This window comes from Atractosteus spatula, chromosome 22, assembly GCF_055471065.1.
Source record: "Atractosteus spatula isolate fAtrSpa1 chromosome 22, fAtrSpa1.hap1, whole genome shotgun sequence".
In the NCBI taxonomy this organism is placed as follows: Eukaryota; Metazoa; Chordata; class Actinopteri; order Semionotiformes; family Lepisosteidae; genus Atractosteus; species Atractosteus spatula.
The window spans coordinates 15885174-15910701 of record NC_142727.1 but is presented as its reverse complement, the minus strand read 5'-3'; the positions used below and the strand labels follow the sequence as shown (position 1 = coordinate 15910701).

The window sequence follows — 25528 nt, the reverse complement described above, 5'->3', positions numbered from 1 at the left end:
GCATGTGCTATCTAGCTTCACCTTGCCTGATGGGAAGAATGTGTTAAATCAGGTAGTGGGGTCACACACCCCTTTTTGGCAAATTGGCCTCAATTTGTAAGATTTGCCAACAAAACTGGTAGATAGCTAGATGGATACGTTATTAATCCTGTGAGGGAAATTGCAGTGCAACAGCAGCCAGGCAAAGTCAACACAGTACAGTGTAACAAAATGATACAATAATACGACAATAGAACACAGTACTGTTGCCAAAACCCCTTCCTCCATGGGTTTTCATGTGATAGTCTCCCCCAAATGCTGTTTGCCTTCTTGGTTCTCAGGAAACGTTCCCTACGTTCCTGGTGTAATTAAGGATTACGGCCGGGGTTGCAGCTCCTGGAGGTTTGGAGATGAGTGTCGGCGCCAGTCGGAGGAAGCTGCCCAGGCCAGGGCACCCCAGGGCCAGACTGGAGGAGGTGCCCGAAGGCCCTTCGTCTTTCGAGGACAGCGTCCGCCTGAGCTTCTGGGACTCCCTGGACTCTGACACGGAGAGCTTAGCCCGGGAGAGGCAGTACCAGTCGGAGCTTGAGAAGAGGATCCGTGAGAACGAGGAGGTGGTGAACCCCAACTTTGCGGAGGAGAGTGGGGGCCCAGGAGGACACGATCATAGCGGGGAGAGGGAGGAGGAAGAGGAAGAGGAGTGCTCTGTGATCGACAGTCTTGATGAAGCTGCGTTTCGGCAGAAAGTGGGAAAAGCAGCTCCAGACAGAACCCAAGCACCTGATTTCCCCTTGAAGAGAGGCAATCCCAAGCCCAGGTACAGTCAATTAACATCCCTTCTCCTGGGGAACCTCTGTAAAAATGACTTACAGTATGAAACACACCTAGCATAGATTTAACACGAAAGAGTTAAAAATAAATAAACATAACTTTTAAGTCTAAGTTGAATGCTGGAGAGTAAATATGTATTAAAGCAACCTCATAAGACATCGTAACATGTTTCCATGCATTCAACATGGCGTGATGATGAAAATTGTTTAATACACAGCAAACCAGGGAACACAGTGTCACAGTGGTTAGCATTACCAGTAGTACAGGATTAGGAATAACACTATTAAGTGGGAACACAATTTTCTGCGTTGTTCTCTTATCAATATAAGCATTTTTTTCTTGTGCACACCTTTTCAGGGCAATCTCTTAGCTCATAGTGGTAATAATGCATTTGGCCACTAGATGACACCATCGTGACTTTAAACTTCAAGTCGTGATGTGAAATCTCTGAGTACTGTCTTGTGGCTGAAGTGGGGCTGCTTGTTTTTTACTGTGCAATGTGTCTTCGTATCGTTTGTACAATGCTCATAAACTGTCCAATCTTTAAAGTTAACGGGACAAAATCTATATTAATGAATATTCTTCCAATGAAGAAGCTGAAATGTTTTTTTATTAAAAGAAGATAAAAAAGATTTTTGGACCATGATGAGATTCTGTACATCAGGTTGAAAACAATGCTGCCCCCGTTATTAATGAATATCAGGGCTGATGTGATGAAACCAGTTCCATTTGCTTTCGCATTTTGGCAATATTGGGTGCTTTAAATCAACTTGGTGTAAAATCACTTGAATACTTTTTAAAAAACAAGTGAATTAAACATATTATTATAGTACTGCTGTACCCTTTTATAAGGTTTCCTGAGGTTCCCCCCCTTCTATTTCAGTTTCAGAAAAAAGCATTAAGTTAAAAGGGTAGAATAATGTAATATGCCTAAAATATCTGCAAAGCTGTATACAGTATGTGTTCTGTATACACTGTATGTTACAGTTGCCATTGAGTTGCTTCTGTATCATTTATCTCAACACACACTTATTACTCCTTTGCCTGTGTGAACCGAGTGAAAGAAAGCAGACGGTGTTCCTGCGCAGTTCATCTCCTGGCTGATTGCGTCTGAGACTGTGCAAAGTGGCTCATAGGTAACAGTCTCTGCCTTCCTCAATCCACCGAGCGCTGAATTGACAGGCCGCTGCTGAAGCCCTAACAGTACCAGCTGTGATGTGTTGCCTAATGCACAGCGTGAACCGTGCCTGTTAAACCTGCGTAAAAGCACACTTCAGTGGAGCCGGGCTCCTGCTCGTGGCTCCGCTGAGGAACGTCGCTAGCCGCCTCCCTCTGCTTCCCAATCTGTAGGTATTGATTCCCCGGCAGGACTCTGCAGTCACTCGGCCCCGGGAGCCCCAGCGGGGACATTTTATTTATTAATTTGATTTTCTTTTCATTTCACGCGAGTTAAATAAGAAATGATACGTGCAAATGTAGACTGCATCCTTCTTAAGCAACGGAGCCTGTTGTGTACACCCTACTGTTTCTGGGTACTGGGATGAACCGTATTATAAGTACATGCACTGGGTTTTGTTTGGTCTCTTCCTGGGGTACAACCAGCAAAGTACATTTTGTACATAAGCTTAGTTTATGCAGAGTTAGAAAAACCTTACAGATTTCGGTATTTCACTGTAAAAGAGCACCTTTTATGCAGACAGTATCAATTTGCAGTTGTTTGTGTCGTCCTTCATTTGTGCAGACAGTTGTGTCCTTATTGGTTGTTGATTTTTGTTCTGCTGGCTTGTGCGTGTGGATGGATGGTTATTGCTTCTTAGAGAGGCTGTTAAAACATCTGAAAATAGCTGCTCTGCCAAAAGATCCTGATGTGTGATATCCCAGTGTGATATTTCTATCAGGATGTGATTAGTGTACGAGAAAGAGGAGGGGTACTGTAGATGTTTGTTTTTCTTCATTCCTGTTTTATTTCAACGTCAGTGCAGTTAGTTGTGCCAGATTCAGATTTGGGTATGCTTTGTGGCTGTTATCCAGTCTTGTTATTCTGTCAAATGTACCTTCAAAGTTAGCAGTTAGCATAATACTATTGACTATTTCATTCAATGTTGCATATACTGCAGCTTCTTATACAGTCTCTCTGTTATAGTTATATAATGATCCTTCTGTACATATTTTATTTTATGTATAACACACCAAGGAATTGTATGTTTCTTAAGTAGCCAAAGCAAAGATAAAGTGGGACTTTAAAATATAATATTGCAAAGGAAATTTAAATTGGATGCTTTTAAAAGTGCTCAATGTTTATGATTCAGCTCACATACATATTTATGACAGAGGCTGTACCGCAAAATTACAGTAATTGTTTCTAGCAGAAAAATAGCAAAAAATAAAGTCTTTGTTCAAAATGTATAGCCTCAGCATTCAGACAGGCTCAGCAGCATGCTGTTCCTAATGAACAAACTGAAGCTGTTTTGTAATTGTTCTAGAATGAAATAACTGAAACCAATTTTACAGTACAATTATATGGGGAAAAGCCTTAACTTTAGCTGTAATAGAAGTGTACTTCTTCATATTTATGGGGCTAATGAATTATAAACTGAGAATAATGTTTCTGTTGGAGGAATTTAATGAGGGCTAAACCGATAATACGATGGTGGTTTTTTTTTAATTAACTACAGAACACTCTTAAAATAATGTGGCATTTGTTGCTTAATAACAAACAAAGCATAAATGATTAACAGCAGGCTTTTATTCACCTACTCGACCATCGCAAGGGCCAGCGATTGAATATGTGGTAAGTGCAAGCGACATAATTGTACGGGAAGAGAACTCTAATTTTAGTCCGTTCTGTGAGGCCGGCTCCATTTAATGGAAATTTGATTTCATTTTGTTTGATGTGATCACAGCAAGCACTCGTGGCGCGGTCCATTAACACGCGCACGTCTATTTTTTTTTGCATAAGCAGCCGAGACCCTCTCTGGAATCTGAAGTGAGGACCCCACATCTGTTTCCAGTCCCTTAATAGAAGTATCTATTGTCCGCACAACATTTATTTCCAAACAGAATAAAGAGACATTCGTTGGGGGGTTTTTTGTGCGTGGATGATAGCTCCTGGAGGGGCACTCCACACTCGTTTTGTCCCGACGCAGTGACCCCCGGCGCACACACACCACGGGGCCCACTTGCACACAGCGCGGCACAACGGGCCTCTCCAGACTCATATTCTCACTGCCCCATCGCTGAGTTTACTCCAGAGGACCCACTGGGACACCTCACTGCTCCGCAGACAACAACTCTGAGACCTGTAGGCTTCATATCGAGCTTTTTTTTGTGTCTGTGCGGTTTTTTTTTTTGTGGGTTTAGCCGACAGCTCGTTGAAGAGCGCTGCCATGTGTCCACCCGTGTGTCCGTCAGTCCCTCCTTTCTAGGAGTCTGGAATGACCCATCAGCGAGCCAGCCCGCGGTCTTCCTTTCTGTCTCACTTCTGTAAGACTAAAAAAAGACAAAAAAAAAGTTTTTGTGTTGTACACGAGGTTTAAAATGATTTTGAAAACACCATGGATTTCAGGACCTCACGGACAGAAGCCCTTCAGATGTGCAGAAGGAGAAGCAGAACCGTATGCCTCGTACTGTGTACAGCACCAAAACATGTTTCAGTTTTATTTTTTGTTTTACGTTCAGCCTCCTGTGAAACCCTTCTATCCATCTGTGTGATTGTTCGCATTTAGATGAAAAGAACTGAAATTGAGATCAATAATTATTGTGTTTTATTGCACATTTATGACATGCACACAGCTGTATGTCAATTAAAAATGTGTCAGGCTCATTTTAATTCAGTCATTATGAACCAATTCCCTACCCTTTTACCCTCATTTACTTAAGTGTTTTGTACCCAGGTATTTCTACATATGGCAATATAAGCCAAGAAGTGCATCTCATCGGATTCAGAGCAGGACAACAAAGGACTACTCCACTAATTATTTTAATGAGATCTTTTCTGTGATGTTAAAGGCAGCACATTAGGTAGCAATTTCAATTCAGGGACATCAATGCTTTAATTCAGTTTCATTAGCTGAAAATTGCAGGTTAAAAATCTTATTTCTTAGGCATAGGCTTTGGTCACCCTCTTAGGGCATTAGGATTTAATAAAATTGTCTCTCGAGTTTCCTGCTATTGAGAAACACAAAGATAGAAGCTGTAGGCTCACAGGCCATCATTAAGATTGCCTGGCTGCCACAGAGCCACTGTAGTGTTTGGATTTTATCTTAACCTTCAGTAATTAAGCAGCTTTATTCTGTTGCTGCTTTTTAGTGTTTTACTTAGCCATCTTTCTTTCTGCAATGTTAGTAATTCTGACGACATGATCTATTTTTTGCCTGTTTTCCATCCAAGTGAAATTCCTAATTTTTCTGCTGTGATATTGCATTGCTGTTTCTGTTTTTCTGCAGGAAGGCCCATTTGGAGGATGAGTATGCCGAGCTTCGTTATGATCCTAACTGGAGGGAGAATGTGAAAGGAGCACAGACGTTTGGTGCCGTCGGGAACCAGCTTTCACAGGAGCCAGAGGAAGATTTATTCCTAGATTCTTATGAAATCTCTGAGGACCGTCTTCATAAACCCTGGGAGGAGGAAGACAGGGGTCAGATCACAGCCAAGGAATATGCTATAAATGGCAAAAAAGCTCCTACAGTAAGTTTGTCTGGAAAGGTGGCAGAAAAGCTTCCTGACACCAGACTGAAGCACCCAGCAACACCACACCACCAGAAACATCTGCACCACAATAAGGCTCTTCAACAGGGGTCATCACTAGAAGAAGCACAAGCACGAGAAGATGGGCCACGGTCTCCCAGACCGTCCAACGAAAAGGAGAGCCAGCGCTCCACGACGAGACCCGAGGCAAACAGAGTCCTGTACAAACAAGGACAAGCAGAGCCACCGGGCGAAGGCGAAGAGTCCTTGGCTGGAGGAGAGGAGCGTTATGAAGCCATGAACGAGCGATACAGGAAAGAGTATGAGCGCTTCTTGCAGCACGACTCTGCACGCAGCAGCGATGTTACAGATCGGCAGCAGTACAGCAACCGCAGGAAGGCAAATCGCAGTTCTCACCACTCCCATCCGAAGCAATCAAGACCCCAAGAGGATTTTGTGGAGCAGAACAAGCTTACCCTGGGTGTCAGGCCAGCACATCAAAGATCATACCTGCAGGCGCACAGTCAGAAGACAGAGCAAGGCAGCAAAAGACAGGTGGGTCACAAAAATATATACTGGGTAGAGCAAAACGTTCTGCACAGTATACTAAAAGTCCATTGAGTTTTGGAACTTCCCTTACACTATTTATTTTTACCTCTCTTCTTGATAAAATATGGAAATACTAGCTAAGTATGACACTCAGAAATCGGTAATCAAAATGTTATTTAAATTCTCATCAGTGGTTCAAAATTCAGTGTTTGTTCAAAATTCAGTCTTTTTTCCTAATGTAGAATAGACTTTACAGCAGTAATAGGATTTGCATATTAGCAGGTAGGTATGAAGTCTGCTTTGGTGACTATTTAATATAGTAGGTACTCTGTGGACATTGAAAATAATTTGAGAGACAGCAGAACAATCGTAAATGCTGAGCAAATTTCTACTGCACTTTGAACAATAGTGTACAGGAAAAAAGCACTGGGTGCAATTACTGGCAATCTCAGTCTTTTAATGGTCAGTAATCATATCAAACTAATGTTAATGTCATCAAAATAATGTGTTAAATGACAATGAACACTTATGTCATAATTACCTTCTTATTACTGCGCTATTAAGTAATAATTGTACACAGAAAAGCCCATAACAATTGCAGTAAATCTGCTATTTATTTATAAACCTGGAAGGACAGGACTGGGATTACTTCACCTATGATTCCTTTACATATGCACCCACTTCAAATAAAATACACTGCAGTCTCTCAAAGCTTTTCACAGTATTGTTATGACAACAGCCATTGTTGGCAGATGTTTTGGGCTTTTTATTTAGCTTTCTAAGGGTGGTCAATAGGTACTCCGAAACAGAAAACTGCAGGAAGTTATATCTTTAGGACTATATTTCCTGCCATTAAAGTTCTGTGAAATGGATGTTGTATTTTTAAACTGCACAAAGTTTTATTTGTAAACAAGACAAAGTACACAAAACACTGACCAATACAGTTTAGAAAGTACCACTAGATCCAGTTGTTCATGAATAATGTACACATCTGACAGTGACGGCACCCTCTACTAAGAAATGTATCTTATCTTATTACTGCAGGTAATCTGACTAATTGGTTGTATTGTCCCAGCATACAGGGTGACTTAACTTCATCTGACTTGTTATTATAGTAGAATAAATACTAGTATTTCAGGCTAACGTGAGAACTCCTCAGGAGTTCAAGGCCCCAGGTGAATGAGAAGTTTATTTACTTTCACTTGACAAGCTTCGGAGTGTACCGTTGAATTTATGCTTGCATTTGGAACTGCACACAGTGAGGGGTATGATGAACACATTTTCAGACTGGGTGTGGATTATCTGTTTTTAAAGGTCATTCACATACTAATTTGGAGTATCGTCTTTAAATTATTTAAATACTATCACTGTGTTTAATGAGCAGAGGAATAAAAAACTTGAGTTATTTCACAGGTAGGCCTGTTGACAAATTGACATGAGCAAAAATCCTTGATGAGCTTTTGTCCTTCTTCGTAAGCACTAGGTGGCGTGCAAAGATTACAAAACCCACTCCAATCTCCTGCATTCACGGTCTGTTGAGTGTGGAAAGTGAAGAAACAAAAGAAATTTGTTTGCCCCACAGATATGTAACTTAAATTATATCGGTCTGATTTGTTTTGAGTAAGCACTTTTATGGGTGCATTTGACTTACACAAGGACATTTGGCACAATAAGGCATGTAATCACATCAGATACAGTATTTGGATAATCGAAAGGAAAGATTGTCATACTGCTATAGTGTCACAGTACTGATGGACAGTCTTTGTACAGAAATTCAAAAGCCTGTTCAAGATGCTTGGTTGATTTCCAAAACTGCTTCAGTTGATATATTTCTACAGGTTGATGACGTTGGTGTGCATTTGTGAAGGAAAATAAATTTATTACCCTCTCACTGGGATGCTGATATAATCTCAATCTAGTCACAATACGTCTATCTGAATTTCCTTAAAATAATAATGTGGTGATTTATTGGTTAGTATTTTGGATGATTCCTCCACTAAATCATTTTAAGTGTTTGGAGTCTGCTTTAAGGTATTTTACACATTCGTACACATTTCGCTCGAATCTTAATGTCTACCCATCTTTTTCTATTTCTGACATCATCCAGATATTTATTTTTAACCATTTTTAAGGTGTGTCCAGTTGAAGAAGTGAGAATCCTTCTCACTCATTTCTTGAATTTTTGATAAAAAGTAATTTCCCTGAGGAAAATATTTCTAGTTTCAGAAATGTGTATGATCAAGCAACAAAGTTGGATTGTTCTACTTTATGAAATTTAACAAAACAAGCTCTTTAATTTCAGTGTTAAATTGTTATAATTATTCTGTTTTATAACTAGAAATAATAATTGAGCAGACATTGGACTGCTTTTCTTGAAAGTGCTTTTGAGGTGAAAGTCCTTGTAGATGAAGCTCTTTATTTACCTTTTTATTATATACAGCGTACTTGTCTGATCAGGAAAGACATTCACTCTTCAATAGTAATCAATGAAGACAAGGCAGTATTTTAGGCTTGTATCAAAAGGTTTACAGTTACATGCTTTATTTAAATGTAATGTTGTTATCCCCTCCCCCCCTCACTGAAATGAGTTGATCTTTGAGTTACTGTATATTGGAAAATTAGATTTAAAGTGGCACTTTATAATTTATACGCGGTACCTCCTGATACCTTTAATAATACCTTCTAAGGCAAGTGAAAATGACATATCTCTGGCAATACTGTACCCATTATGAATTGATTGTTTTTAATAATGGCAACTATTAAACAAAATAGAGTAACATGGTTAGCAATAGCCTCTTAGATATCTGAGCACCTGGCGCAGGGCGGTGTAGTTGACTAGGAGCTTCTATAGTTGTATATTGCATGTATGTTTGCCACATTTTCAATATCTGCCAACCCATCTGAGCTCTGCAGTGTCATAATGCTTCTTACTGTTCGCATTTACATATTCAAGTAGTGCTTATGCTGCCGTATTGAAAGAACAACACAGCTTCCCACTCCCAGACTGTGTATCCTGCAGTCTCTAATTGATCTCTGCTTTCAGAGCTTTCCCTCTCCAGCGTCCAAGCATAGTCTTTTAGACAGACGGAGTGTTCTGGAGGAGGCCTCCTGTCACCCATTCACATTTAGAAAAGGCTTCTTCAGCGCATTAACGTACCAATGATTGTGGATCATGTACATCGGAAAACGGCATTACCCAGGCTGCTGCCAGCTCTCGCCACTGCTCAAAAAGTAAGTGATATATTGGTTTAAGTGATGGTGCTTTCAATTGCCCAGAGCACTTGTACTAAATGTTCCAAGGAGATGCAAAAACAAAAACCTACAGAGACTGTGAGTATCTTGTTTTTCTGCAAGACAAGGTTGAAGAATTATTTCTGCAGAAATGGTAAATTAACATGCTTATCAAACTACGGTGAACACTTGGAACTTAAATACATAATTATGTTCTTTGAGCAACAACCTGATGTATTTAATTGGCCTCTTATATTGTGGAATGAAATTGCATTGCTGAATAGGCCACTTCTGTGTTTAATACCAATAGATTTGTACTTCAGTGCAATACGTGGTAAATCTGTTTACTCATCACACAGCAACTATACCTCTTGTCATTTCACAAGCATCACCATGTCCCATTCTGTTTAGCGCCAAATAGATGTTTGAGATCTTGAAAACCAGATGTACAAGATAGAGCTCAAATCTGTAAACTATAAGAGAAGGCTATTAGGATTAGTAAAAAGTAGACTTTATGAAACTTTTTGCAATTGAACATAACCCTTACATTGAATAGGGCAATAAAGTACACATTTTTATCATCAATAAAACACAATGAACAATGTTTTAGAGGAAAAAAGGCTTTTGCCTTTCTTATTTAGAAATATAAAAGCTGTAAATACAGCTTGATCATTGATAAAAAACTCTGCCTTTTAAAACCCCAGTCCATTCCGTAGAATGGAATAATGCATTTCTACAGTACCCTATTTTCAAATCTTTCAGAATCTTTCAAAATCAAATTTTCTTGAATTCCTATTGCTATCTATTGCCAAGCCTAAATATTGAAGCCTAAATGCTTTGAGTGTATAGGTATACAGTGATCATACAATCATTAGTTTATATTGCATTTGCAATGGCAGCACATGGTAGTAATACATTTTGATGTATTTTATGTTGCACCTCTAACAAACGAGTCCCAAAGCAATGTATATCAAACAAAAAAAAACTAAAAAAAATAAATAAAAATGAGATAGAATGGATACTTCTGGTACTAATATACTACTGTAGAGAGATGGAGGAGCTTGTTGAAGGAGTTCTGGGCAATCAATTTCAAGGTTCGCAAGCAGCAGCAACAGCATCCCTAGTGGAAATCTGAACCCGCACTCCTGCTGCCAGAACTACTGCATACTGACACACCTTTCCTTGGGACTGGCGTGTAGCAGTGAACTTCCCACTGTCCCGCCGAATTCCGTCTGGATTTGAGGGTGCAAAGTGATTTAGGGTCAATTGTAAATATCGAGCAGTCTTGGCCCTCAAGCAGATCTGTCAAATACAGTACATTGGAGCTAGGCCACTCAAGACCCGGTGAGCCAGCTAAAGAGTGTTAAAAGCAGACTGATCCCCGGGCAGCTGAATTCTGTTGTGTATATACACTGTAGGTAGAAAAACACACCAAGCAAGGGGTTTTTACAGGTTAAGAAGGACATGAAATGAGCACATATAAAAATCCCACTTCAATGGCATGTGAATGAATGTTTTTGTCTTCCATTCTAAAGTTAACGTAGGGTGATATAGCAGGCCTAGGGGTTCCCAAAGAGAAAGAGAGACTTCCTCCCAAATCTAACATGTGTCTAAAGCACATTGGATTTGCTACACCAAAAGACTGGCCTCCTGTCTCAGGAGAATTCAAGGCAATCAAGGTTAACTTATAACGTCAGCATTTCTAAAGACTGAATGACCTGTGATACTTGTTTTCATAGACACTTAACTGTAGCCAGGTGACTAGAAATACTATAAAAGGTGCTAGGAAGTCATCACAATTTGTGATCCTTTTTTTAATTTCTAAAAAAAGCGCACTTAAGTGTCTTCAATTTCTCTAAGTAACATTCCAGTTTTCTCTTATTCTCTTATTATCCATGTTTCATTTAGTTTGATATTTGAACCGTGATCTTAAAAAGCAGTAGACGAAGGCAAAAATATTGGAAACAATCAAATCGATTTTATAGAAGTCATCACTACTTCTAATGGTTTTAGAGACCACATCTGACTGAGCTCTTTGGGTTATGGAGAAGCACTATTTGGTCCTTGGCAGGAGTTTCTGGCTCATTACACCCTGATAATTAGGGATGTTATTAAACGTACACAATCTCATAATGCTCCAACTTTTGCCAGTGGGTCCAAAGTCATGATGAGATCCTGTCAAGCTCCTTTGATAAAGACAGAAGTAGTGGAGCAATCTTCTGCCACTGCACTCAGCCTGAGTTCCTTGCCATCCCTCAGACCCTCACTTCAAAGCTAGGAACATAATGTACAATTTCTTAATAGCTCTAGACCAAGGCTCTCGGGCTCTCCGCTACTGTACGCCTTCCCTCAGTGTAAACACCTAATCAGGATTGCCTGGGCTGCAACAATAGCAGCCAAATGCAATTCAAGAACCACAAGCCTTTGAAGTCTTCATTGCAAAGCTGTGTTTCCAAGTCCAGGGGAGAATGACATGCCATGATTGCCGGCTTTGTTGTGTCTTGTCTGTGGAGAAGCAATTATGGGCCTCAATTCAGCAGAATAGACATTACACAGCTTATGATGCTCGAAATGCAATTTCATTTGATCATTTTCTCAATTTGATTGGGATTATTAAAATGGTTCACAAAAGCCGCGCGCAGGAGCGTGGGCAGAGGTTGAGCCCTGTTTCACTTTCGAAGAGATAATGAGGAGGTGTGCGGTGCCCGCCACTAAGCCATCAACACCTGCCGCGGCAGCCTGGCCGCCCTGCGCTGTGCCCGGAGCTGCCTCTGTGCAGCCGCAGGGCGGCACGGAGAGGTGAAGCCCACCTGGTTAGGGGCATGAGCGACTTGTGCCAAGGTCCACGGTTGAAGACGTGGGAGAAAACTGGAGCACCCAGAGGAAACCCACATGAACATGGGGAGAACATACAACCTCCACACAGACGGTACCCCAGGAATTGAACCCAGGGCCCCAGCGCTGCGATGCAGCTATGCTAACCACACCACCACTATGTGGCTCATCCATCCATTTTATTCAATACAGGGCCGCGGGGGAGCTGTGCCTGTCTGGCTAGCAGGTTGGGGTTTTTAACCCACTAATTTTGCTAGTAGAGAATATTGATATGTTTTTAGAGTGATTTAAAAAAAAAGTCTTAATAAATTCTTTTTTCAAAATTCAAATTCTATTTTATATGACTGTCACGTACAGTAAGTGAGTAATACAATTTTAATAATTCTAATACTAAGTGTAATGGTATGTCTGGGTCCTTGTTATGCAGTAAGACAGTACAAGTAACCTTTGTGGTACAACTAGACTAGATTACACCTACAATAACTATCAAGTATAGAGATGTTACACCAGATACATTTCTTAGTATTTTTATTTTATTTGACTTGTGTGGCATTTGTACGGCAGCAATAAAGTCTGGAAAGTATGAAAAGGACTAACCTTCAGATTGTGTTGATTTTCTAAACAACGTCAAACAATCTATAACTGTGCATGTGTGTGATTTAGGTGGTATTTGTGGATCGCTGGGGATATTTTGTGAAAATATGGAATGTATTATCTCTTATATAATTTTGTAGGATAAAACAAAATGTTTTAACTTTTAACTGAAGCTCTTCAATGCAAACCAGTGTGATTTGTGTATGTACACACTTGAAGTCAAGAATTTTGTACATTCCTAATTTTAAACATGCATGAAATTTAAAATGCTGGACTCCACACTAAATACAGTACAAACCGTCTTGTTTTATCCAAGAATGACCAAAAGGACAAATAAAGGGTTTTTCCTCTCATCTGTACACACTTGATTTGAAGATTTTAGCCCCACAGTGAACCTAGTCCCCTGCCTAACTGCCCTTTCAGTAAATAGATAGATCAGCATGGCAAACCCTTTATTGATGGATATATTACAGCTTAATTCACTCACTACAGCATGATTTTCTGTGACCTTAGCCTATTCACAGGCACTTTTAGAATTAGTAGTATTCACTGAAGAACTCTTCAAGCTGTCAATATCATCGATTGAACTCAGATAGTTCTTAGCAACCAAAGGGACCAGAAGTTAACTAAATGATTTTCATTACAGCATTAAAAGCAAATGTTGTCAAGTGCTTTGATCTGTGGTGTTAAAAAAGCAGCCAACACATAAGAATAAAAACTATCAAAGCACAGATGTGTTTTTTTTTTATTGATCCCTGTAGAAATAGAAAAAAATGATAGAAATATATATATATAGTACAAATGATAGGAATATATATATTGTACAATATGTGTTATGTTCTAAGTCAGTTATTTTGTGACTTTATTTTACAACATTTTCTTCTTTAAGCAGCTTTTTGGTGTGGCAGCTGAGAGGCAAGATAATTTACAGTACATAAACAAGCTATAGGCCTACATTTGTTATATCACTCATTTAACTTCTACTGATAGTCAGTTTTTCCCCTTCCAGAGATAAAAGAACATTATTTTGCAATCTTCTTTGTGAGCTGAGATGCATTGTAAAACACTATACAGTATGTGCTTTCAGAAAAGAGGTTCCTTGCTTTTGAGTGGAATCTTTTTTTTTGCATTGAATAGTGCAGAAAAAAAATACCTAGGAAAGCAGAATCTTTTCTCTTAGAATTCAAAGACATTGACCTAATGTACGTTTCATCCTTTTAAATTCAGGGAACCTTAGTTTCAATCTATCCTTACACATTTTTATTTTTATTTTTTTACAGTAGTACTCATGTGATTTCAAATATTGGTCATGGGATGCAGGACAAAGTGTATTGCTTAAACCTAAATGTCGCAACGGCAAAATATTTTAAAAATAAGACTGGGGTTGAAACAGGATCTCTTTTCTCAGAGAGAAAACAGTCTCTCACAGGAATTATGTGTTGTTCCTTTTACAGGAACCTGGAGTTGCAGAAGAGCTCAGCAGCATCAGCAGTCAGCAGAGCCATGAAGACATCTTTGACCCTGAGCAAATGTGGCAACAAAGAACACAGAAGCTGGTGGTAAAGTTTAAATGACTTCATTCCAACTTTTCTTATTGGGCAAACCATATACCTTTACACCCCCACTGTGGCATTGCCTTAATGACTTTTCTTGTTAATTATTCTTTCTGCCATATTTTAAATTCACGCATTGAGGCCAGGCGCCGTTGAGTTCACCACAGGTTTCATGCGTGTGCCTGGCTGACTCGGGACCTGCGTTTAAAACCGCGCTCAGGAGGCACTCCTCTACCTCTCGGGCTGTGGGGTGTGGGACAAGCTGCCTGGGCAGTGTCGTCGAAGCACATAATCGGGGAGAAATTCTTGAATCATTTAACTACAAGCTGTCCAATGGGCTAGACGAGCTGGACGGACGGCTCTCAGTTTTTGACCTGTTTGTGACTGTCCAAGAAAAGAACGCTTTATCTACCCATTTTCATCACAGAAAACAATGGAATCTCCCATGTCTCAGAATAATATCTTATTTTGCCGATAAGAGGGAATGAAAATGCATCATTGTTTTGAAGATGCTGAGCAATCCATGCATATCCAATGAAAAGAGTGTAAGTGTTTGTCCTCTTAAATGGCAGAATTGGCTGTTATTCAAATAAATTGCAGATTTGTTTCATACTATAGAATACTATAGAATGCAATGCAGGTATTTGTACATACAAGCTTACATTGTATTGTAAGCTTTATGTGCATACATGTAATACATTTTATGTATTTAATTTTTGTGGCCGTGGTAATGTCAGTATTAATGCTGTTACAACAGGGACCAAAAAGCACAAATAAATGTAATACACAAAAGAAGCGAAATGGAAGCGAAAGAAAAAAGTATGGGAATTTGACTTGGTGAAACTAAGAGTAAGACTAAATGATATATTAAACACTTTAATAAAGAGAAAGATCCGGTCAGCCATCCCAGAGTCTCTGATTTGAGCTCTATTGACATGGTGTTGCACATGAGAATCTCTACTGCCCATTGTGCTGAGCCTGGTCTTCAGCTGAGTGAGGTTAAGAGCTGGCCTACACTCAAGCAATAAGTGCTTAAGATAGTCTGGAGCTAGACAATTCAGTGCCATTATATGTAAGCAAGTCCAATCACTGCCTTTTAAAGTATGTGAGCAGAAGAACCTTAAAGTCCACTCTAAATTTCACTGGGAGCTAGAGCAATTTACAGAGGATTGGAGTAATGTGCTGATGCAGAGTTGGAAATTTTTACATAGGACGCAGGCCACTGAGTTGGTTTTATGGACATACAGACAACTGTTTAGTACCTTAGAGTATACAGTACTTCAGAAAGTAAGGTGTTACAGGAGTCTAATCTTGATAAAATAAAGACACTTACAAACGTTAAACATCAGACAGAAAGATCCATCAAGCAATGTCATGCAGATATAAGAAAGAGATTCCTAGCACATCATTCAAAGTTTGTAACTTCCCAGGTTTGATTATAGCACTGTCAACAACAACACTGAAGTCAGCAACTTTACAAAGTTGGTGTGGTAACCTATGAGCATAACCTTGGTCTTATCAAAGCATGCTTCTTTTTCTGTTACATCCATAGCTTAATATCAGACAGATACTGTACTTGGAAAGTGGAGGAACCACAGCAGTTGAATCTAATCTGGTCAGTATATAGATCGAGATGTATGCACAGCAGTGAAATCCAAGTCCTTGATACTGAATAATCTGACCCAACAAACAACGGGTCTACAACATATTTCATATGACAGCATGTGGTAGGTAAATATCCAAGCACCCGTAATTCAAAGTAATCAGGATAATGGCCAAGATTTCCAAACTCCTAGCACCCTCCAGCATTACGGGTTACAGTCTTGGAGTCAAGAAGTTCATTTGACTGTAGCTGTTTTGTGGACAGCTCCACAAAAGAGAGGAATGAAGAATTATTTTAAGAAATTGTATAGTTGGGTGGAGGGTGGTGGAATCAGAGATTAAAGTAATGGTACACTGCACAGCTACACCTTTTGGGGAGGTTTTGACAATCCTGAAAGTTAGGGAATATTAGCGACCATACCGTACAATAGTCTCTTCGGAATTATTATTTTGTAAACATGCTTTGCTCTGATCGAGTCATCTTCTTCAGTTGCCACCCTCGGCTATATTTATATGAGTGCATGAACCTTTATCCTATTAGCACTGACCTATTCCTGTTTACTAACCTGCACAGAGCAGCTCTGTCTCATGTCTGCTCATAATAAGATTCAGTTATCTTCTCTTGAGTTTCCATTATTTTGCTTATCATCCTGCATATGAAATAAATTGAGACTTCTTTAGCTAATCATGCTAATGGAAGTACCAGTGCTGGTAGTTTGTTTTACAGGCTCTTAACAAAAGCAATCTAAACACTGTATAAATTACAGATCATGATTTGATTGCATTTTTTAAAAGCTTTAATTTCACTACTAAATATATATATTACATCCCCCACCACAAAAAGTAAGTCTTTTTCATGTTTTAAAAAAATTCAGATGAGTGTATTTTTGTGTGCAGGATGGTAGCAATTAAAGCTGTTGCTTCACAGCCCCAGTCCTGAATTTGGTTCTGGACTGTGGCACCTTCTATGTTGAGTTTGCATGTGCTCCCATATTTGCATGTTTGTTTCCCTCTTGCTCTGGTTTCCTTGCACCTCCAAAGATGTGCTTATAGATTAACCGGATATGCTGAATCAGAATTTTCCAAAATGAGCAGAGACTGGGTTCCTTAATCCTCCTACTCAGGAACAGTTTTGCCACAGTGCTAACCCCAAAATACTTAAACTGATAACGTTCTGGTGAAGAAAGAGCTTGGTCTGCTTTAGTGACAACAAATAATACATATGTCTTGCGGTAAATATACACATTCGTTATCTTCTAAAAGTTCCTTCTACATATTGCTTTTGAAGACAAACCATATGACAATGTCTTATTTCAACCTGAGAACTGCAGATATGGCTTTCAAATCTTACCTGATGTGTGTGTCCATCTTCACCACGTTGTGTGTTGATCAGATATTGTCTTTCTTAGGGATACAAAAACAAAAGAATGTCAGAGAAGCAAGGAAAGCATCACGATGCCAGTGCAAAGGCCCCGTACAAGCCTGGCTTCCAGATCCCCAGTGGAAGACAGAGCCAGAAGACACTGCTGAAGGTACCCGAAGAGCGATTTGTCCCAGAAATACGTGAAATCCCCCCTGATATGGGTCATGCAGGTGTTTTACGTATTGATGAGCTTGACAGGACGCTGAAAACAGGCAGTTCCCACTCCTCCGTGGTGTCTGCTGCACACTGGTCCAGCAGAACTCCCCTCTCCCAGGCGGCCCCTACGGTGAACTTGAACATCAACCTCAACACGTCTGCTGATTTTGTGCCTTTTGCGAATCAGGATCACCCGCACATGAACGTCAACCTGACTTCCCCCCACCGCTACCCAGGGAAAGACAGGCCGCAGGTCGGTGCTTGTTTCGGAGACCAAACGAATCCGGCTGAGATGTTCTCCAGCCACAGTCCTCAGCAGTACTCCTGGTCTCCCAGGGCTGCACTGCTTCCACCATTTCCTCCTTACAACAAGTCCCTGGGCCGCCCCAGACTCCACAGCCCTGCGTTCCTGCAGGAACATGGAAACCACTGGCCAAGGAAGGGGGAAGCTCCCTGGTATCAGCAGGACTCCGGTGACACAAGGATGGACGGAGCGAGGTGGGTTTTTCTTGTAGGTGTGCAGGAGCACGGAAAAGTGGCTGGTTTGATTTTCAGTGCAGAGAGCAGGCTAAAGGGTTCTGCACTGAGCTCAGATGTGAGTTAGAGAATCATTTGTCATGGAACTAAACCATAGTACAAAATTACCTGCATTTTTTATGAGTCAGACACATGTTTTGTGTGGTGCAGTTATGTATGTTTAGTTTTTTTATTTTTATACAGTGCATTGATTAAAAGCTAATAATTTTCACTGTTTCACTGTAACACTGTTGACCTCTGACAGTGATGAGTTGTTGGTGTTAACCATGCCTGAAAGTTAGGTTTCAGTCCGTCTCATGGTGCCTTAACAACTGTGAAGGCTCATATTGTGATGCAGTAAGAGCTATTTTCTCTGTGTTGCAGACCCGTACCCAGACAACTGCTGCCGCCTCATGGGCAATGCCCAGCCTTCTCTCCAGGCGACTGGTGGATAGAGCAGATTGGTCAAGAAGCCGAGGGGCCTGCTTTTACTCCAGGGTCCCAGAGGTCAAAGTCCTGTGCAGTCCTGCCCCCTATTGGGCAAACGACAAGAAGGGACTCTGAGCTCGCTGGCCAAGCTGCAGAGGAGCAGAAAAGCTCCATGCACCGCAGCAGCTCCGAGGGCTACCTGGCGCAGATGGAGAAACAGAGGCAGCTGAGGGAGAGAGCAAACTACAAAGTGAGTCTGTGTGTGTATTTATTCAAGTGGGATGTTTGGAGTGACCATCTTGCTTAGTAATGAGGTTTAGATAGATAGATAATACTTTATTAATCCCGTAGGGAAATTGATGTGTTATTTTCTTTGACACTGTTGACCTGTGGCAGTGATGAGTTGTTGCTGTTAACCATGCCTGAAAGTTAGGTTTCAGTCCGTCTCATTAGTCTGATTTCAATTTGCCTTACTGTATACCTGTGCCAGATAGATTGCCACTGGCCTGTGACTCCCAGTTTACCTACACTCAGTCTGTATTTTCAGTAAGACCACAATAAGCAACCTGTTGTTTGCTCGCCAGCACATGACACTGAACCAGGCACACCCGCACACAGGGGGCCGGTTTTCCCAGAGGCATGTCTTTGGACTGTGGGAGGAAACCGGAGCGCCTGAAGGAAACCCCCGCGAACATGAGGGGAGCAGACGGACTCCACACAGACAGCACCCCAGGTTCCGAACCCAGGGCCCCAGGGCTGCGAGGCAGCAATGCGGACCACTGCATCAGCATGCTGCTCCGTTGTAGTAAAACACACCTCTGAGCCAGTGTGAGCTAAAGGTAGCGTAAAGCAGTGTGAGTCAGCGGGAAGGAGACTGAAATCAATTCCAAACTAATTTTGTTCTGTCTGTGAAGTCTAACCAACCTCCAGCGGGATAATGTAACTCTTGCAGTTACACAAACACATCAGAAAGTGACAGTTACATTTGATCACCATGTGCCTTTCCCTAATTAGATGCTGTTTAGTCGCTGTGATAAATTAAGAAAGAGCTTGATTTAATAATCTAACAAAGTTGCTGCCGCAGTGATTAAGGGACTGTTGCAGTGCCAGAGTTAGATGAGAAGCTTTCGAAGCATCACTAAAATTAATAGCTACTTAATTTACATACATATTCCTGGTAAATTAAAACTGCACTCTTACTGGGCTAGTTACTCATCGAATTAATGCTGTAAATAATGCCTCTGAATATATCTTGTTGATTATTTTATTGAGCTTAATTCTCTCTATCGTACTAAATGTATGGTGTGCATTTGAAAGAGAAGGGGACAGCCTGCAGCAGATACAGCGTTACAGTTTATTTGGCAGCATGGGTGAAGGGACAGCGTGTTGGAGCGGTGGCTCACATGGCTGCCTGGCAGGACTGGGGCCCTGGCTTCAGTTCCTGGGGTGCTGTCTGTCTGCGTGGGGTTTGTACGTTCTCCCTGTGTTTGTCTGGGCTCCCCCCAGGGTGCTCCGGTTCCTTCCCACTGTCCAGAGCCATGCTGGTAAGTTAACTGGCTTCTTGGGAAACTGGCCCAGGTGGACAGGGACACTGTCCAGGGTGGATCCTGCCTTGTGCCTGTTGGCAGTCGAGATAGGCGCCGGCTCTCCCGCAAGCCTGTATTTGATTGTGTAGTACCTCCCCCCACTGATCCATCGCAGGGCCTACCCCCAAACAGGACCCCGTTTGCGCAGCTGGGAGCACTGGAGCACCTCGCTCACGGGTACAAGAGTGGGGATTCAGACCCACAGCTCACCATTTATGAGACAAGAGAGAGTTGCCCACTGTGTTACAATATTCCCGAGACCATACAGGACACATTGTAATTGGTGTGGTATACCACACAGTTTCCTCCCCACAAGAGCATAATTTTAATAATTTATCTATATGAATGAGGAGTTGTTGGTCCCCTGTTATACAGTACATGTAGCACTATCTGGAAGTTGCTCCTGTGCTGCTCCTGCTGATTCAATTTCCATCACTATACGTTGATACAAGGTGGTACAAACTGACGCTTGTTCTTATTGTGATTCATGATATGCCACAGATGTGCTAGCTTTCACACATCTTCGGCTTCTTTGTTCCTTAGTCAAGCTTGCAGTATTTTTGCAATAGTCAGGATTGCAGACAACTCACTCTTGTTTGAGTAACTTCGTCTTTGTAAATGACAAAGCAAACAAAAATGAGAAAAAATCCTAGCAGAAGGATTCAGAACAAGTAATGACTTTTCTAAGCTTTGGATTAAGTAATTTGAGCACAATACAAAGAGGTAGGAGATGGCCCTTTTTGCATGGCACATCCTAATCCAGTGAAAAACACAACAAAGACCATTGACCAAAGTCCATGGTGGCCAAGTGCCACTAATCAGGCTCTCTGTGGACGAGCAATGCAAATCTGATCAAGCACCAAAGAAAAAGGAACAGTTTAGGGAAGAAAAATAAATGTTTTCATTTCATTCAGATGGATCTAAAATGTGACCCATTCAGAAATGTATCTACTTATATAACAACCATGCTGACAGTTTTTTTTTCCACGCGTGAACTAAGTTAATTGTACGAGTAATGTAAGATGTAGTTAATTGCTATAAAGTGACGACATAAGATGTAGCCACTGCAGATTATCCTGACGGCATTAGATGATAATATGATTAGAAGAAAGCCCTGTCTTTCAAGTGCAAGGCTCCTAAGATGCAAACGTGCTTGTAATGTGACTATTTTTGCCATTTGCTGGACTTCCTGAGCAGTCTAAAAATTTCACACTGCAGTTCTTGTACTTCAACAGCTGAGACGTACATAAATATTTTGGTCTTGAGGTTTCCAGTGTATATTTTAGATCACACGACACCCCTGTAGATTAAGAGCTATGATCCCAATCTATCTGAAATTTGAAATCAAGACTAAATTTTGTTATTTGGTAATTATGAAATAAAAAAAGGTTGATTCGTTGACTGGGGTATTGTTTCTCCTTGATGTGGAACTGGAACAAAGGTGACACACTGAACACTCCTTTCTGAATCTGTTCATCTCACAGTTCATTTCTCAATAACCTAATTCAACATTCAGTGTGTTTTTTCAATATTTTATTTATAGATGATATATTATATATATATTTTCAGTAAATGTTGTGAAGCTTCTGATTATTTCAATATAGAATATAAATATCCATAACTTTTTAAGTCTTTAAATTGAATAATTTGTAAAATGCAAACATCTTTACATACTATACTATTCTTTTAATTCAGAGATTATTAACAAATCAGTAATTATGGTATAAAGGGCAGTGTATAATTCACTTGTTTTGATTTTTAACCATAACACATAAAAAACAGTCCTTTTTTGTCCTTTTTTTAAAAATGTTTTAAGTGTTTCGTTTTTTACTTTTCCAATACTTAAATGTAGCGCATTTTTTTCATGTCAGTTGATAAAATAATTGAATTTGTCCCCACGGCACTTCAAAACTTTTAAGCCATTTTTGCTTTGGGCGTCTGGAGCTTTCTAACTGAGATTCCCCAACATTGTGTCTGACGAGATTTAAGGATGCATTTATACACTAACAGCATTGGAACCGTAGGGGTAACAGCTCAGAGTAACACAAATCTTACAGTATCCGTGACCAATGGCCGATTCAGGGGCCTTGTTAAAACCCTAAAGGAGACAGTCTGATCTAAAATAATTACCCCCTTTGTTTTGTACTGCTTGTGTATTGCAGCCTCAGTGCTCTGCAGGCTAACACAAGGGATTAGTGATCGGTCTGTCCAGAGGTACTGCTCAGTCCAGCACATGACAGATTGCACCATGTCTTACAACTCTGGAAATGAAATAACCGAGTCTTCCTTGATCAATAGCCATGTCACGAAATATTGTTTTTTGAATTTGCTGTTTCTCATACTTTAGTGATGTCCAGTTATTCAGTTAAGAGCCCAGAGATCTATTTGTGAAGAAACGTTTTCAATCAACATTTTGTTTTTGCTTTGCAGTTGAAGACGTTAAAAAGTCAGTCCGGGTGATACATTTATAATTATGAGCAACATGCCTTGTGTAAAAAAACAAATATGTGAAAAATCAATAAAACAAAAAAATAAAGGGTGATGTGCTCTGAAATGCAACATGATTCTATGCAGCATGCAAGAAATAACTAATAATATCCCCTTAAATACAATTTATTGACTTACTTTCTGGATTTAATTTCTTAAAGGCTTACACATTAAAGGACTACAGAACTCTCAAGCAGGACGTTAAGCTGGGAGGCCTTGGACCAAGTAACCTGGTGTCCGAAGAGACTGTAAGTACAGTATCATGAATTTAAACCAACACCTGTGATTTATTTAATGCAACAAAGGCCATAAAAGGTCTTCGTGAGGTTTATGAGAGTAGAAAGGCATTTCTGTCACCTCTCTCATCATTCAGAAATGTTCATGATGGTAATGATGAATATAATATTGATAACTGCTCATTACGTTCCTTCGTGTCTCAGATCTAGTGTGTATTGAGTTTCTCCAGACGGGTGACGTGCAGGGTGATGAGAAAACTGAATGGCTTGGAGGACAGTGAGACTGCAGAGTCACCATTTAGGACTGGATTTAGTTTGTGGCCAGACCCATTTTCTCATGCCACTGGGTAAAACCATGAAGAAGTGTGTGATAAAGCCACTTTCAAGCAATTGAGCCAGATTATTTAAAAAGTTTTGATTTCATCTTGACCTCGGTTTAATGAATCTCTGTGCAGTTTTGCCATGTGTTAGTATCCTAGGCCTTCTGGAGTGCAAATACTAGGGAAAAGGATTCAGAATTGAAAACTTTCATTGAAATAAAATCCAGAGTTAAAGAGCACAGTACAGCATGTATTCATTAAAAAAAAGGTTTGTGAACAGCTGCATCTAAAGGTTCAATCACATAATTTTAGATGAAAGATAAAAAGTTTGGCATAGTATTCATTTTATTTTCCACCTGTTTCCCATTTCATCCAGTCCTCAGTGAATAGGTTATGAAATGGTCTAAATGGTGCAGGTAACCGCAATGCAAGTACTTTTTGAATGAATTTAAAGAAAACAGTTTTGTATAATTATTATTATTATCCCCTGTGAATTGCAATTAATTTACAACACAAATGAGAGTGGGGCATTGTGAAATGGAACAGAGTCCCCTATTAATCTGCCAGTGTGTGACCTCAGTTTGAGTTTCAAAAAAATAATGTGTCTGGGAACAGTTTTTGTTTCTGAAATTTTGTGTCTCAAAAGGGTTGACTCAAAGTGAATGTGTAAATAATGAGAACACAGAGAACATTTTTGTTTTGGGTGTACTAGAGATCACACAATGAGAAGACCCTTGTGAGAGAATATGGTCTTGCTAATTAAATCCCTTTGTCATCTTCGACTGCTTGCTTTCTGTTTTTTTTTTTACGACGCCAGGCTGGGAAAATGAAACGGCAGAAGCAGTATTCGGATCTGGTCAGGGAACAGAACAAGAAGATGAGTCAAAATCCCCCTTTCCCGACGCAGAACGCTGTGGCTAGTGGAAAGAAGGATGCAGCTCCCCGGAGAAAGGTGAAATATTGCTCAACACAGAATAAAAAGCTGGAATCAGTCGCCTTAACACCTGTCCGCTTCAGTGCCTTAATTCACTGTAAGATGAGTTCCTGTAGATGGGGAACTGCATGTGGAAGCTTGCTTAGGATGATATGACTTCGCATTACTCATATGAACAGGAATTACAGGACAGATACCATTGAATATGGACATCCAGCCCTGCTATATTCCCAACACTTAGGTCTCTCATGTGATAAAAGCAGCTAAGTTGTTTAAATATAGGAAATTTTATGTCTAACATCTGAAAGCAATGCAGTGAACCTGGAATAATTAATGACACTGCTATCTCTATATTGCAGGCTTTGGAATACGCCAAAAACATCCCGAAACCCAAACCTCCTCCACAGCCGAAGACTAACCAGAAAGTAGCTAAGGAAGACTATGATGAGCATGCTCTGTACCTGGAGGATGTAGATCTGTCACAGCTGGCAAGACTGGAGATGCTACAGAAGAGGCATGAGGAGGAAAAACAAGTTGTAGCCAATTTCAGAGCCTTACATGTCATTTAATCAATCTGGGATTTGAAATCAGGATGTTTTTTACAGGAACTGCACATTAAATATCCTTCTTCAAGATGCTGAGGCAACATTACTAAGCACTTATTTGAAGTGAAGGCACTTTTTGCAGTCCTAGAACACACAGACAATGGCACCAGTAAACTCACTACCTTGGTGTTGATTATTAAGTCCTGATTTGTTGATGTATAATTAAATATTTACTGAGTTCTAAATTATATACTGCGTGTAGGTCTTTCAAATGTTGTATACTACATGTACAGATTGAGATTTTTAAAAAATACAGGAATTATGATGTGCCTTGTGATACAGCATAACCTTTGTAAGATACATGGGTTTTCCGTGTAAGTGTTGGGGAATAATGATAAAGTAAAAGGATCTGGAAGATTTCTCCTGGGCTACAGAATAGCATATGACTTTCTTAGCTATCCGGTGAAGTGGCAGTGTCGAGCATGCGTTCCTTCTGTCTGCTGGTTGTTGTTAGACTGATTGCCTTTCTTTTAGAAGTGACAGCCCCCTGAAGCCTACAGGTCCTGTATGTGAGAAACAAAACAGAAAAGTGAATATTTAAAAACACAGTAGCTCTCTCTTCAATTTTCTGCACTGGGTGAATACATTAGCATCATGTTAGCTATTGGATATCAAGCAGATCACACCATGTTATTGTGCTCTCTTATTATGAGTGTATACTGCATATGAGAATCCATTTGTATAATCATACAACTTTAGGGGAAATATAAAATGCTTTTCTTTGGATGTTGTGTGATGGGTACATTTGCAATTTTTCGTCTAATTAGTTGAAATTCTTCTGAGATTGAAGCAGCACATTGCATTGTATATTTAAGATGATGAAATGGTTTTAAATTGCAGAAAGTTGCTTATCAAAGAAATCCACTTATAAGTGTGCAGTACAAATTAATTCACTCTTCCCATCCTGAAGTTTTCGATTTCCAGTTTTCAAATTAAATTTACATTGATTTTCCGACATTTGTGGTCCTATTTTCAA

The 25528-nt window shown here is 40.1% G+C and overlaps 1 protein-coding gene across 1 annotated transcript; it reads left to right on the top strand.

The window, feature by feature from the left end:
- Positions 1-389: 389 nt before the first annotated feature.
- On the top strand, positions 390-24516 carry jhy (junctional cadherin complex regulator). Its single transcript, XM_088939331.1, has 8 exons — positions 390-796; positions 5256-6051; positions 14160-14264; positions 17270-17937; positions 18340-18634; positions 22619-22705; positions 23831-23965; positions 24307-24516. The coding sequence occupies exons 1-8, from the start codon at positions 390-392 to the stop codon at positions 24514-24516; spliced, it is 2703 nt and encodes a 900-aa protein (XP_088795457.1).
- The last annotated feature ends 1012 nt before the right edge of the window (positions 24517-25528 follow it).

What these genes read in the sequence shown, in the direction of transcription:
- jhy (XM_088939331.1), top strand. Translation starts at nt 390, where the DNA reads ATGAGTGTCGGCGCCAGTCGGAGGAAGCTGCCCAGGCCAGGGCACCCC. An exon ending in ACAAGGATGGACGGAGCGAG is followed by an intron (nt 17,938 to 18,339) that starts GTGGGTTTTTCT and finishes TCTGTGTTGCAG; the next exon opens with ACCCGTACCCAGACAACTGC. An exon ending in GGGAGAGAGCAAACTACAAA is followed by an intron (nt 18,635 to 22,618) that starts GTGAGTCTGTGT and finishes AATTTCTTAAAG; the next exon opens with GCTTACACATTAAAGGACTA.